A 15,322-nucleotide genomic window follows, 5' to 3' on the forward strand; every position below is an offset into this window, starting at 1 on the left:
GCAAACATCCCTGAAATTGCTATCTTCTTTTTTCTTTCTTGGGTTTTGTTTGGTTTGGTTTTGTTTTTTAGGGCCGAATCCGTGGCACATGGAAGTTCCCAGGCTAGTAGGGGTCAAATCGGAGCTATAGCTGTCAGCCTACACCACAACCACAGTAACACGGGATCCGAGTCTCACCTGCAACCTACAACCTCAGCTCATAGTAATGCCGTATCCCTTAACCTAGGGAGCGAGGCCAGGGATCCAACCTGCATCCTCATGGATACGAGTCAGGTTCATTACTGCTGATTCCACGATGGGAACGCCTATCATTTGCTACTCTTACGAGACTGGCATTTTCCAGGGTTGTGGCCGTGGCTCTCTTTAGCTTTCTTGTTTTCTTCCCGCCCTGGGCGCTCATCACGTCCATGCCTTCAACTACTTTTTACATAACAACTCTCCAATTTCTATCTTGAGTCCTGAACTGAACCTCTAAGACCTCTGATATCTCTACTGGATAGCAACATGTGGATTTTTCATTGCTGTGGCTAACCATCCAGAGTGAGAACCAAACTCAAAAGTTACTCTCTTGAGTAAGCACCTGTTCGCCATGGGAGTCCAACAGTCCCTAGAGAAAAGGGTTAGGACCTGAAGTAGAGCAGTAGTCCGAAAGTGCCTCTGCACCAGTTTATTCCCTGGTTCCTCAACTCAGTGTCCACACTGGGAATGTGGAGGCAAGCATGAGCAGGAAGGATGACAACATGCATCCAGGAAATGAGGAGGATGCTGCCTGCCTTACTCTGCATATGTCCAAATGGTGTGTGTTTCCCTGGGGTGGAAGGAAATAACTTAAGGAAATGCTTTGCTTCAAAGAATGCTGACAGACACATGGAAAGGTCTGTATTACAATGCTTAGAAGAGATAACACGAGTGGAAGAATGAGTGCACAATTTTAGGGAAAAACATCAACTTATTTTCAGTCAACCAGATCTATTTCCAAGTCTGCCCTACGTCTTTCTTCTCAAACTCTAACTGCACCCCCTTTTAAAAGGGGGGGTGGGGTAGGTGGGTGGGAGTGTTGGAGAGAAAAGCCGACTTTCAAATTCCAAAGAAAGAAAACAAAGGCTCAAAAAGACCATAAAGAAAGTTTTTTTGTTTTGGGGGGGTTTTGTTTGTTTGTTTTTGCTTTTTAGGGCCACGCTTGTGGCATATGGAGGTTCCCAGGTGAGGCGCTGAATCGGAGCTACAGCTGCCGGCCTATGCCACAGACACAGCCACGCCAGATCCTTAACCCACTAAGCGAGGCCAGGGATAGAACCCACAATCTCATGGTTCCTGGTCAGATTCATTTCCGCTGTGCCACGACGGGAACTTTCAAAGAAAGTATTTTTAAAATGGGGGCAGGGCTAATGAAATTAAAAGGAAAAAGCAAAACTGTCCTCTACCCTGCTGAAATCAGCACCACCTATTCTGAGATGTTACAGCAATTGAGAGAATAAGAGGTCTTCCTTATCTGATGACAGGAGCAATGGAAAAAGCAACAGTTCTCCTCCTATTATTAGTCTTTCCTATCTTTGAAAAATCCTCCCAGCAACACGTCCCGATTTGTTTTTATCCAGGCTTAAAAACCGCCAGGACACATTTGTTTTTGGCTTTCCTTGAGGGTGCTGCTTCAAAGGGCAGAAATCTACTTCGAGATGCTCTTCTTTTTCCATGGATGGCTGCTGTGTGAGGCCTGGGTTCACCAGAGATGAATCTCCCACTAGCCCAGGGGTGTGGGCGGGAGCTCAGAGACAGCAGTCACACCACTTACCAGAGACTCGCTGGCACACTGGAACACGTAACAGATATACTGGCTCAGCCCAGGCTCCGGTGACTCCCGACAGATGAAGCCAAAGTGATCGACGTGCTTTATACCCTGGAGAAGGGAGAAGGGCAGCGTTGACGGGATTATGTCCTTTTAAGTGACACCATGGAAATAGTCCTCGCTCGTACACGTGCATGAATTTCTCCTTCACGGCGCTGTGATGGGAGACGATATCAGAGCAAACTTATCCAGTGGCCTTTTGATACATAAAATAAAGGGTGAGACCAGCTCAGATTGCTCTGTTTCTGGCACTCACGCCAACTCAGGGCCACAGGAGGAAGATTACAGAGGGCATGACCCACTGTCTCTTGTAATAAAACCACTACTCAGTGTTTACCAGTAAAGGAGTTTCCAATGTATTGCTTGTCTCTGAAAAGTCAGTTTAATGATTTATCATAAACCCTGTTCTTGTTTACAGGAGACTAAGAATCATTAAAGACTAACTATGCTCTAATTAAATGGCACACAATTCCCTCTAGTAGGCATTAAAAATACTAGAATATTTGCCTATTTATAGACATTCAAGGAGCCACAACTTGCGGTCAGAAGACTAATCCTTTAAGAAATTATTGTAGATGTCAACTATCCAAATTCACAAACCTGGACTTTCTGAACACAAGCTAATGAACCTCAGCTATATGTAATAAAACATTCTGAATCATCTGAGAATCGCAATCAGCCTGCATACATATAAACCAATTAGTAGACAGCATCTTGGTATATTGGCAGAAAGCACAGTACTTTGAAAAGCCAGGAAGACAAAATATTTAAAGTTGTCCTACAAATCACTAAACCCCAGTGGGTTTCACAAGTCTTTCATAGTCTTTCGCAACTATCAATTGGACCGCTACTCAAACCATGAAATTATTCCACAGTTAGAAGCTCAGTTTCATAATTGTTTGAAAATCTGTATTTTATGACTTAATCATAAAAATCACACAGTCAGGAGTTCCCCATCATGGCTCAGCAGAAATGAATCTGACTAGTATCTATAAGGACAAAGGTTTGATCCCTGGCCTAGCTCCATGGGTTAAGGATCCAGTGTTGCCATGAGGTGGGGTGTAGGTCTCAAACATGGTTTGATGCCTGGCCTCACTCCGTGGGTTAAGGATCTGGGTTGCTGTGGCTCTGGCGTAGGCCAGCGGCTAAAGCTCTGATTCGGCCCCTAGCCTGGGAACCTCCATATGCTGTGGGTTGGCCCTAAGCAAACAAACAAACAAACAAAAAGATATGAAAAAAATCACACCGTCAATAAAGAAGTATAGAATAACAGAAAAGAAGGAGAAGGAGGAGGAGAAGAAAAGGGGAAGAAGGAGAAAGAAAGAAAAGAAACAGGCTTTGAAGTCAGAGATTTGTGCTTCGATCTTGGTTCAACCTATTTACCAGGTATGAGGTACTGTGCTGGGTGCTAAAAATTATTTCTGAGGCTTCATTTCTCATTATAAAAAACAGTAATGGCACCTGCCCTCAGAAGTTTTTGAGATTTAGAACTCAGAAATATCTTAGAGTGTCTGTCCTGTTTGATAGACGGTACCACTATTCTTGTAATAATAAGCTCAATCTACCCAACAGATGTGGAAAAAGGAAATTAACTCTGATAAAAAGGGGAAAAAAATTTCAATAAGCAGGAGTGAGGCTACAATCCATGAGGTGAAAGTAAATTCCATCTGATACACCTCATTCGTGATTAATCTTCCACTAGCTTAGCACTAACTGGAAGAAATGTATAGGACCTCATCAGCTCAGCGGGTTTTCAGGCAGTGGTAAAGAAAACCATTCCTTTATTCCCCAGGCTTGCCAGGGACACCATCCTATCGATATTGAAGAAAGAAACATTTGGAGGTGTGCAGGTATTAAAAAGGACACCTATCCTGGGAGTTCCCATCATGGCACAGTGGTTAACGAATCCAACTGGGAACCATGAGGTCGTGGGTTCGATCCCTGGCCTTGCTCAGTGGGTTAAGGATCCGGCATTGCTGTGAGCTGTGGTGTAGGTCACAGACTCGGCTCAGATCCTGCATTGCTGTGGCTCTGGTATAGGCCAGTGGTTACAGCTCCGATTCGACCCCTAGCCTGGGAACCTCCATATGCCACGGGAGCGGCCCTAGAAAAGGCAAAAAGACAAAAAAGACAAAAAAAAAAAAGGATGCCCATCCTGAGGGTGGCCACGCTCCACTGGTTCAATTCTGGGCAGCAAAGAAGTAATAAGAAAGGGCCACTCAGTGAGGAGCAGAAATTAACCTGCTAATTATTTGTCTTTGCACAGATCTTCTTGTTTTTATTTAATCCTTTTTTTGGAACCAGAATATCAGAATACAAAGCTTGTTTAAAAAAAAAAAAAGGAAAAGCAAATTCTTGTTTGAACTGTCAGTTTTACATATTTGGTTTGGCTGTTTCTTTTTTTCTTCTTCTTTTTCTATTTTTTGTTTTCCTTTAGATGTTTAACAAGCATGGCTAGTTTCCTTGCTGGGAGGCACAGGCTTTTCCAATGACTCCTCTTGCTCTGGGGACCAGGAACTACAATGGTTTGTTCACCACTCTTTGCCCCATATTTGGCATAAGGCCCAATGTGCCGAAATATTCATTCAACAGTTACTGAATGCCCAAACATTAAAATCCATCTTAATACATGTTATTCTCTGATGCCCTACAGAATAAGACACCTGCCCTCACAGAGCTTATGATCATGCAGGACATGCCTGCCCCGGTACACAAGTAATTAGAAGAATCCTTAATAATATGTTTCAGTTAAAATGAATAATCTTTCCTCTTTTTTTTTTTTTTTTTTGTCTTCTTAGGGCCACGCCCAAGGCATTTGGAAGCTCCCAGGCTAGAGGTCGAATCAGAGCTGTAGTCGCCAGCTTACACCACAGCCACAGCAACACCAGATCCTTAGCCCACTGAGTGAGGCCAGAGATCGAACCTGCATCCTCATGCATCTCAGTCAGGTTCGTTAACCACTGAGCCACAAAGGGAAACCCCCAAGTGAATAATCTTTCTACCCATTTTTTTGTCCTTTATATAGGAATTTAGAAATTTGCCATATAGTCTTCCTACAGTCAGATGCTGGCTCTCTAAATTCTTACAATAGAAAACTTTTGCCCTCACAACATAATTCTGTGTCTCCATATAATAAAAGAATCATTAAAATGAAATAGTAGAAATGGAAAAAAATATTAGGAATGAGACCGAATTAGCTGAGGCTGAAGAGAGTAATTAACCAGATGTACTAAAGTTTGCCATTTTCAAAGGGAAGAATGTCTATCATTCCTTTGGCAATGCTAATTCCAAAACTAAAAACACCAATTTTTAAAAAACAGGAAGTCCTGATTTTTCAATGTGAAAATATAGGGAGAGGTGTTGGCAAAATCCAAGTCCCTGAAGGTACATTTAAGGTACATCTGCCAGGAAAGGAGCCAATGCTTCTCTATTCCAGGGACCTCCTCAGAGGCACCTCTGCATATTTAACGTTCCCATATTCAGCTTGAGAGGCTCCCTCTACTCTAATATCTTCAGAAATTCTGCGTTTGCAATATATTTAGATAGCTCTAACCTTTGGATAGACATTCTAAAGTATCACTGTGGTGCTTAGGACACTGCTTTATGTCTAATATGACTTTGAACACATAGAGTTGCATAGATTACTTTAAAAACTTATAAACGCAGGGAGTTCTTGCCATGGCTCAGTGGTAACAAACCCAACTAGTATCTATGAGGACCCGGGTTCGATCCCCGGCCTTGCTCAGTGGGGTAAAGATCCAGCATTGCTGTGAGCTGTGGCACAGGTCTCAGACACAGCTCAGATCCTGTGTTGCTGTGGCAGTGGTGTCGGCTGGCAGTTGCAGCTCCAATTTGACCCCTAGCCTGAGAACTTTCACGTGCTGTGAGTGCAGCCCTAAAAAGACTAAGTAGATAAATAAATAAATAACTTAACAAATACACAATTTGAGAATTAAAAATAAGTAAAAGGACAGAGATCTCCACCAAAACCTTTTTTTTTTCTCAAAATTTCCTATTTACATGAATAAACTTGAAAGTACAAGTTCACCTTTTATTACTTACTATGGCATAGAGAGCAAACATGACTTGTTAATGCCCACAAGACCTACTGCCCAAGATTCTGAAGAACATTAACTGTGAAGATATTTTTCAAAAGAACTCACCACCACAAAAATTCCTTCCACCCCTTGGATGAAATGACACAAGGAGGAGAAAGGATTGATGAACATGAGGACAAAGCGTTATGATACTGAGGCACCTGACCAGGGTGCCTCACCCTGGCATAAACCCAAACACATGAACACTCTTAAGACAAATCTACTTAAAAAAAAAAATTTTTTTTTAAGAATAAAATCTGAAGGAGTTTCAGCCTAGTTATTTTGCAGTTACTTTGGAAAAAAGTCTTCATTGGTTTCTTCAAATACTATTCTCTACTTTAATACATACCTGGGAACAAGAAGAGATATCTTTAAAATTCTTCTCAAGCACAACTGATTTAGTGTCTGGACTGATGAGGTTAATCTCAAATCGGCCAACCTTAAAAATAAAAACATTCCAATTAATTCCAGCTGATCATTCTAATATTTTACTTTACAATTAAATATCTGACTAATTATACAGATGCAAATGCTCTCTCCCAGATGTACATATTCACACGTGTCAATATCCAAGCCAATCAATATTTCAACCCCAATGACCAGCTCCCTGAAAACATTTCTTCCTTTCATCCAGAAATCATGGAAATTAAGTTGGTCTTAATAGACAAGAAACTGCTTTTTTTTCCCAGATTAGAAATTATTGTCTTTTCAAAAAAATCCCACTTTCCCTCACTTTATGATTTGTAAAGATTCCAATTATTTAATTACAAGTTATAATCATATTTTCTAACAAATGATCAACAGAAAGATATACTCGCAATTTGGGATGATGAATTAAGAAAAAATATGTTTTGGCTTTTTGGGGCTGTACCCGCAGCATATGGAAGTTCCCAGGCTAGGGGTGGAACTGGAGCTACAGCTACTGGCCTACGCCACAGCAACAGCAACTCAGGATCCGAGCCACGTCTGTGACCTACACCACAGCTTGAGGCAACGCCAGATCCTTAACCCACTGAGTGAGGTCTGGGATCAAACCCGAGTCTTCCTGGATAGTAGTCGGATTTGTTACCACTGAGCTATGGCAGAAACTGCCTAAAATTTTAAATAAACAACCACTTAGAAAAAAATTAGGATTCTGGCTAGCTAAGGAAAAGAACAAATCTAATATCCTAAAGAAGGGAGAAAACTCAGCATATCACCAAAGAGTATAGACACTTTAACTACATGCCTAGAGTTATCAAATCCAAAACAGAACAAAACAACCCATGAACTTCTGCTATAGCAAATACTACACACTGAGGTTGTTTACCAAGGTACATGTGGAATTTCCTTCTCAAGGGCTCTTTGCAACAGGAAAAAAGGAAGTTGCTCTTATTTTTTTTCCAAGAAAACACAAATCTGAGAAAAACAAATTAATCCTCAAAGCTGAGGTTTAATTAAAGATCCTCTACAGGGTGTTGTTAAGAATTGAGGTCTTTTGGGAGTTTCCGCCGTGGCGCAGTGGTTAACAAATCCGACTGAGAACCATGAGGTTGCAGATTCAACCCCTGGCCTTGCTCAATGGGTTAAGGATCCGGCGTTGCCATGAGCTGTGGTGTAGGTTGCAGATGCGGCTCAGATCCTGCTGCATTGCTGTGGCTCTGGCGTAGGCTGGTGGCTACAGCTCCGATTGGACCCCTAGCCTGGGAACCTCCATATGCCACAGGAGCAGCCCTAGAAAAGGCAAAAAGACAAAAAAAAAAATTTTGAGTTCTTTTAAGACAATTTCTACTCTGACATTTTCTACCCTATACAACTCCAAAAAGTACTTTTTAGAATTAAGAATTGTCTTTTACACCTATAACATAGTTTGTACCCAATTATTGTAATAACTGATCTAGTAAATTATTAGGTCTATGATGTTTCTTTAACTGTCTCTCTTGTGTGACAGAGTATACTGGGGTATTCTCATCTGAATATACATCTATGAGTCTCTGGACTTTTTTTTTCTCTCTCTAGAAAACTCTCTTTTCCTCATGACAATTCACACTCTTTCAAATTATACCTTCAGACCCTTTATAAGGTTGGCTGTCTACAGTCGTTTAAAAAAAAAAATTATTTAAGAATCAAGGAGTTCCCGCTGTGGCTCAGTGGTCAACGAATCCGACTAGGAACCATGAGGTTGCGGGTTCGACCCCTGCCCTTACTCAGTGGGTTTAGGATCTGCATTGCCATGAGCTGTGGTGTAGGTTGCAGAGGCGACTCGGATCCCGTGTTGCTGTGGCTGTGGTGTAGGCCGGCAGCTACAGCTCCGATTCGACCCCTAGCCTGGGAACCTCCATATGCCAGGGGAGCGGCCCAAGAAATGGCAAAAAGACAAAAAAAAAAAAAAAGAATCAAGCTAAGGCAAACGCTGGGGATGTTAAGAGTAATCTATTCTTATTTCCCCACCAACTTTCCCTGACACTCCTCTAAGTGCTTCTTTCTCCTCCTCTCCCTGCTCCCTTTTTTCTTACACTGCACGTCTGCCTCTCACCCCTTCACTACTCTCCTTTGTTTGCTCTCTTTGTCCACTGCCGGCTCTGCTTCCCAGGGGGTAAGACAGAAAAGTTGGATGCTTGCAGACTGAGGAACTGCGAGGAGCTGGCCACCCCGCCGCTTGCATTTAGTAAAGGAGGGGGAAACACCCCGAGAGCTCGCGGCCAGGGCAGCACCTGGAACAGCATCGTTCTGTTCTTCTCCGAATCCGAGGGCTGGACGTGGCTGGGCGCGCTGGCGTGCCTCCTCCGCGGCTGGGGCTTCTGGCTGTTCTCGTGAACTTTCCTCTGCAGGACACCCGTGACGCTGCTGCACCGGGACCGGAACTCCTGCTGTTCATCAAAGGCAGAATCTTCCAAAATCCGCTCGGGGAAGCAGATGCGAGAGCTGGCCGGTCCAGGCTGGCTGGGAGCGGAGGAAAAGACCGGGTGGGTGTCGGCGACGTCGTCCCCTTCCTCGGACAGCGCGTCCGTGAGGGGAGCCGGCGCCTCGGCCACCAGCGCCGCCGAGTCCTCGCCCGCATCCGGGGGGCGGGGCTCGCCCTGGACCCTCAGGCGCTGCTGCTCGTGCAGGCTGAACTTCTCAATGCAGTCGTCGATGAGGCTGGACGGGGCCTTCTTGTGGGTCACCGTCACCTTGCCGCAGTACAGGACCTCGAACTTTTGCGAGTTGTAAAAGGCGTCCTCGTTGTCTTTGCTGGGCTTGGCATCCTCTTTCATGGCCGCTTTCGATAACTGCCTTATGCTGCTGATGACATCCGGAACCTGGAAAAGAATTCCAAATCCTCACTTCAGTGGAGTATTTAGGGATCATTTATGTTTACCTAGACCTGTTATTATCGCACGGATTGCATTCTCATACCAAATGACAAAATGCAGAGAGGAACAGACCCTACATAACATAAAGTGTAAACTTAAATTATACTACCAGATATATATGATTTAGGGATCAGACTGAAATTTTATGATATCAGCTTTAAACTTTTCCCTTTTAAATGTAATCATTTCCCCAAAACAAAATCATAAGACTACAAAGGCCACTGCAACCTTTAGTAAATCATCATATATCCTCTGAGTACTTTTAAAAGTTATTATAAGGAGTCAAAAGGTTAAAAATTAAATTAAAAATAAAGTGTAACACTGAGGTACCAACCACGACTGAGATAAATAAATTATTATGAGCCTCAGCTTGAAAGGAACCCAAAGTTTCAACAATGAGGGTAAAATTAACTTTCTCCACGAAAAGATTAAGATCCAGACACCCCCCCCCCAGCATTAGCCTTCAGGGAAGATGCAAATTAAAACCATAGGAAGATGTGATTTGCACACCTGTTAGGATGCTAACATCAAAAAGGCCAATGCCCACCAGGATATAGAGCAACTGGAACCCTCACCCATTGTATGCAGAAATGTAAAACGGCACAACCACCTTAGGAGGCTGGCAGTTGCTAAGGAGTTAAACCTAGATCTATCTCATGACCCAGTCATTCCACTCCTAGAGATTGAGCTGAAAGTCCTTAAAAACATATGTCCACAGAAAGGCTTATACACAGATATTCATAGAAGCCTTAGTCACAATACCCCAGCACTGGAAACAACTTAAATGTTCCTCCACAAGTGAAAACTCACTAATCACCAAGGAAACACAAACAAAACCACAATGAAGCATCACCTTATACCTGTTAGGATGATTATCATCAAAAAGACAAAAGAAAGTGAGTGCTGGGGAGGAAGGGGGGGAGAGAAAACCCCTGTGCACTGTTGGTAGAAATATAAATAGATACAGTCACCGTGGAAAACAGCATGGAGGTTCCTAAAATACTGAAAATAGAACTACCATATGAGCCAGCAATTCCACTTCAAAAGAAAGAAAATCACTCTCTTAAAGAGCTCCCCGAACCTCCATGTTCATCATAGCATTCTTCACAATAGCCAAGACATGGACACAAGTGAAGTCAGCCGAAGTGTCCAGTAAAAGATGAATGGATTTTTTAAAAACGTGATATTATTTAGCCAAAAAAAAAGGAAATCCTGCCATTTGCAACAATATGGACGCATCTAGAGGGCATTATGCTAAGTGAAATAAGTCAGATGAGAAAGGAAAATACTGTATGATCTCACTGTTATGTGGAATCTTTTTTTTTTTTTTTGTCTTTTTGCTATTTCTTTGGGCCGCTCCCTCGGCATATGGAGGTTCCCAGGCTAGGGGTCGAATCGGAGCTGTAGCCACTGGCCTACGCCAGAGCCACAGCAACTCGGGATCCGAGCCGCGTCTGCAACCTACACCACAGCTCTCGGCAACGCCGGATCCTTTAACCCACTGAGCAGGGGCAGGGACCGAATCCGAAACCTCATGGTTCCTAGTTGGATTCGTTAACCACTGCGCCACGACGGGAACTCCTGGAATCTTTAAAAAAAAAAAAAAAATAGGAGTTCCCATCATGGCTCAGCAGAAACGAATCTGACTGGCATCCTTGAGGACACAGGTTCGATCTCTGGCCTTGCTCAGTGGGTTAAGGACCCAGCATTGCTGTGAGCTGTGGTGTAGGTCACAGACACGGCTTGGATCTGGCATTGCTGTGGCTGTGGCTTAGGCCAGCGGCTACGGCTCTGATTCCACCCCTAGCTTGGGAAACTCCATATGCTGCAGGTGTCGCCCTTAAAAAATAAAAGAACAAAAAAAATAATAATAATAAAATATTTTAAAAATTAAAAAAAAAAAAAAGCTCACAGATAAAGAGAATAGACTGGCCGTTGCCAGAGGCAGGAGAGGGAGGAATGGGTGAAGGTGGTCAAAAGGTACAAACTTGCAGCTACAAGTAAGTTCTGGGGATGTAAGGTACAGTATGGTGACGAGAGTGTATAAGACTATACCGTATATTCGGAAGTTGCTAAGAGAGTGGCTCTTAAACATTCCCATCACAAGAAAAAAAAAATCCATAACCATGTGACACGAGTGAATCTTTATGGGAGGAGAGTGATGTTAATTTCTGGTAATCATCTTGCAATATACACACGTCTCAACTCATCACGTTGTACCCCTTGAACTAAATACAATGCTCTATGTCAATTATATCTTGATAAAACTGAGGAAAAAATGAACAGATAAACCAAAGGTGGCACACTCATACAAAATGGAATACTGGAGTTCCCGTCATGACTCAGCAGTTAATGAACCCGACTAGTATCCGAGGACAAGGGTTCGATCCCTGGCCTAGCTCAGTGGGTTAAGGATCCGGCATTGCCTTGAGCTGTGGTGTAGGTCCCAGAACCTGCTCAGATCTGAGGTTGCTGGGAACCTCCCTATGCCAAGGGTGTGGCCCTAAAAAGACAAAAAGACCAAAAAAATTTTTTTAAAAAATGGAATACTACTCATCATCTCTCATCTGGCTTACTGCAATCATCTTTCAACTTACATCCTCTGCCCCCTTCAGTCTACTCTCAAAAGTAAACAGGATCCTGTTTAAGCTTGTCATGTTGCTCGCCTCATTCAGACAAAATCCCCACAAAGTCCTACAGGGACCTCCCCCTCTGCATGTGACATCCCGTGTGTGACCATTAGAGAGTCAACTTAGATGCCATCTTTTCATCCCCACCTCATTTCCTCTAACCTTACTCCTCCTACCCTCCCGCCTCCCTCACTCTGCTCCAGCCACACTGGCCACCTCGGTGTTTTGTTTTGTTTTGTGACACTGGTATTTCTTATTAAAGTATAGTTGATTTATAACATGCCTTCAATTTATACTACACAGCAAAGTGACCCAGTCATATATATATATATATATATATATATATATATATATATATATACACACACTCTTTTTTTTTCTCATACTATCTTCCCCCATGTTCTGACCCAAGAGACTGGACGTAGCTAGCGGTGCTGTTTGAACAAGGCAGGCACAATCCTCCTTCAAGGTCTCTGAACTCCAAGCTCCTCCCCTAGAAAACTGCAGCTCACTCCTCATCTCATTGAAATCCATCCTCTGATGTCACCTGGTGAGGCAGCATCCCAAACACGCACATGCACACACTCTGACACAGCCAGGGTTCCCCTAAAATTTTCCCCCATTTTATTGCTCTCTATAGTACTCACCTCTTAACATTCTGTGTAATTTACTTGCTAGAATATAAGCCCTTGGAGGGTAATGACTTCTGGCTCCTCCCCACCTCCATTTTTTCCTTGTATCTCCAGAGCCTAGACTAAGACCTGGTACAGAGCAGATGCTCAGTATGCGCGCTGGAGAGGAAAAAAATCACCGTTTGGGGTAATTTTTACCTTTGGAAAAGAGAGAGCTTCTTATAGACGGGGTTGCTTCACATTCCGACATATATGGTATTTCTTCAAATCTTCTACCACCAATTCTAAAACCAGAATCCCTTCTTTTTTCACATAATTATTTTGGATATCCTGCCAGAGCATTCACAGTTTAAAAATCACAATGTTTTTAGCTTGCTAGTAGAATATTTCCTATGAAAGAATAAAGTCCAAATGCTACAGTTTCAGGGACTCACCCTGAACAGTTGACATATCTCCAGGGAAGTCAGATGTTTTATTCTAACACATGATCAGCAATCTTAGCCCTCTGTCATTTTCTTTTTGCTTTTGTATCTGACAAGGGCCAAAGCCGTGGACAGTGACCTAGACATTGAACCCTGCGAAAAGTACAATGATTCTAGAAGGATAGGCAAAGCTCTAAAATAGATGGCTCCCTCCTTCCTCACTAATTATATTTCACTAAATACTTTGGGTCTTGATTTTCCAACCCAAGTACACCTAAATTTCCACAGTGTCTCTATGCTGTGCCAAATAAGAGATATTATCTGTAGGATTTTTTTCTGAACTTGCAGAATTGTGATCTTGTCACATACATTTTAAGGAATATTAGAGTTATATTCTATCGCTGAGACTGTAAATTAAAGTCAATCTGACCGTCTTTGTATCAATTCCTCTCTAGTATAAGTTTGTACGTTTTCTCTGTTGTTACACGGAGAGCTGTTATGTGAAGAATTGATTAGTGGCTGAATTTCCATAGTCTCAGTGGACACTTTCTTCTGACCACAGGTAAAAAGCTCAATTAGGAGTTCCTGTTGTGGCACAGCAGAAATGAATCCAACTTGGAACTGAGAGGTTTCGGGTTCGATCCCCGGCCTTGCTCAGTGGGTTAAGGATCTGGCGTTGCCATGAGCTGTGGTGTAGGTGGCAGATGCAGCTCAGATCCCGAGTTGCTGTGGCTGTGGCGAAGGTCGGCAGCTGTAGTTCCTAGCCTGGGAACCTCCATATGCCGTGGTTGCAGCCCTAAAAAGCAAAAAAATAAAATAAAATAAAATAAAATAAAATAAAAAATAAAAAAGCTCAGTTACATATAACTCTGTGAATGACCCAGTTTATATAAGTAAAGCTTATCATCTTGACTAAACTGATAGGTAATTTAATCTTCCAGTAATTTTAATTGTTAACTGCACCATAAAACACAGATTCTGTGCCTGTAATATCTTCTCTCGGGTCATGAATAAACACACCTTCCAATGACCTGGGCTGCAAAGAGACTTAACTGTGAAACTGAGCTAACAACATTCGGCTCTGCTTTTGCTTTTAAGTAGCAGACACACATAGAAGTGAATATTATACAGCCCCTGCCTCCAAACTCAGAGCTCATACCAGAAGAGACACACTGATAAAGCAAGGACAGTAAAATATCCATGACGGGGAAATGAGTTATCAGAGAACCATGAAAACGTTCTGTTGAGACATATATTTAAGGGACTCAATCAGAAGCAGCACAGGAAAAACACACAATCTCTAGTACTTGCACAAACACAAGGCGCTTTGAGAAAACAGTATTCTGCTGCTATAGGACAGTGTTAACGGACATTTTTTTTTTCTTTTTTTCTTTTTCTGTAGCACCTGAGTCATATGGAAGTTCCTAGGCCAGGGATGGAATCTGAGCCACAGCTGCAACCTATGTCACAGTTGTGGCAACACCAGATCCTTAACCCACTGTGCCAGTAGGAAATGAGTCTGACTCCTTGTGTTACTGCATCTCTCAATGTCTCTTTTCCTCTCAACCATTACACTACGTTCATACATTACACTAGTTCTTACAAGAAAGACTCAGCTGGGGTGATTCTGTGTCTTTAGTAAGTGCTTCAGTAAATTGAGAGTTTCTCCCATGTGACCACTGGGAAAGAATTCTCTGTTCAGAAGAAACTGAGTGGCAGCTGTCAGCAAACAGAAGTATGCAAATAGTAAACGGCTACCTAGAAACCTGATGAAAGTTCTCCAGGACTGAGACAGATTTAGTAAATTTCTGTTGATTATACAAGAGAGAGCTGGTACTCCCCAAAATGGAGACCTGTGGCTTTCCACTCTGTCCAGTGCTCCCCTCAACTAGGAAGTGAATGTGTGTGGCAAGAATGTCTCCAGGTGCTATGAGACACCTCCAGCCACACATTCTAGGTGTGTATTCTAGTTATTTGTGCTCTGGCTATGAATAACGCCAATGCTGAGGATCTGCCTACATCTCACAGAGGCTGATGAGGATTCAACATCAATTCAAGGCAAAGGTTTTATTACACGGCAGCACCTAATTTTAACACAAAATAACAATAATGAAAAGGGAATTAATAATCCCTCTACCTCGGGATTGAGGTTTATACTCTGTCCCCAGATCAGCCAGGTATTTGTGTCATTCTGCATCCACCCTAGAGTTTCCTCGCTAGTAGAGTGGGGCTGGATAGATGACCAATAAGCTTTCACTTAAATCTCACTTAAGCTCTCACTGAAATTTCTACGGGTTTATTTTTGCATCGATGTCAATACAAGAGCAAGATAATGGATATTAAATGGAGATAGAGAATCA

The 15,322-nt window shown here is 42.7% G+C and overlaps 1 protein-coding gene across 4 annotated transcripts in view; it reads right to left on the reverse strand.

The window, feature by feature from the left end:
* TBC1D4 (TBC1 domain family member 4) overlaps nt 1-15,322 on the reverse strand; it is a 214,575-nt gene that overhangs the window by 73,603 nt on the left and 125,650 nt on the right. For all 4 annotated transcript variants that reach the window (XM_047755696.1, XM_047755694.1, XM_047755695.1 and 1 more), the window contains exons 2-4: nt 8,637-9,224; nt 6,293-6,382; nt 1,793-1,897 (exon numbers count right to left, since the gene is read on the reverse strand). In XM_047755696.1, coding sequence (XP_047611652.1) covers nt 1,793-1,897; nt 6,293-6,382; nt 8,637-9,224 — 783 coding nt within the window. The remainder of the gene's footprint in view (nt 1-1,792; nt 1,898-6,292; nt 6,383-8,636; nt 9,225-15,322) is intronic.

Source organism: Phacochoerus africanus, chromosome 13 (genome assembly GCF_016906955.1).
Source record: "Phacochoerus africanus isolate WHEZ1 chromosome 13, ROS_Pafr_v1, whole genome shotgun sequence".
Lineage (NCBI taxonomy): Eukaryota > Metazoa > Chordata > Mammalia > Artiodactyla > Suidae > Phacochoerus > Phacochoerus africanus.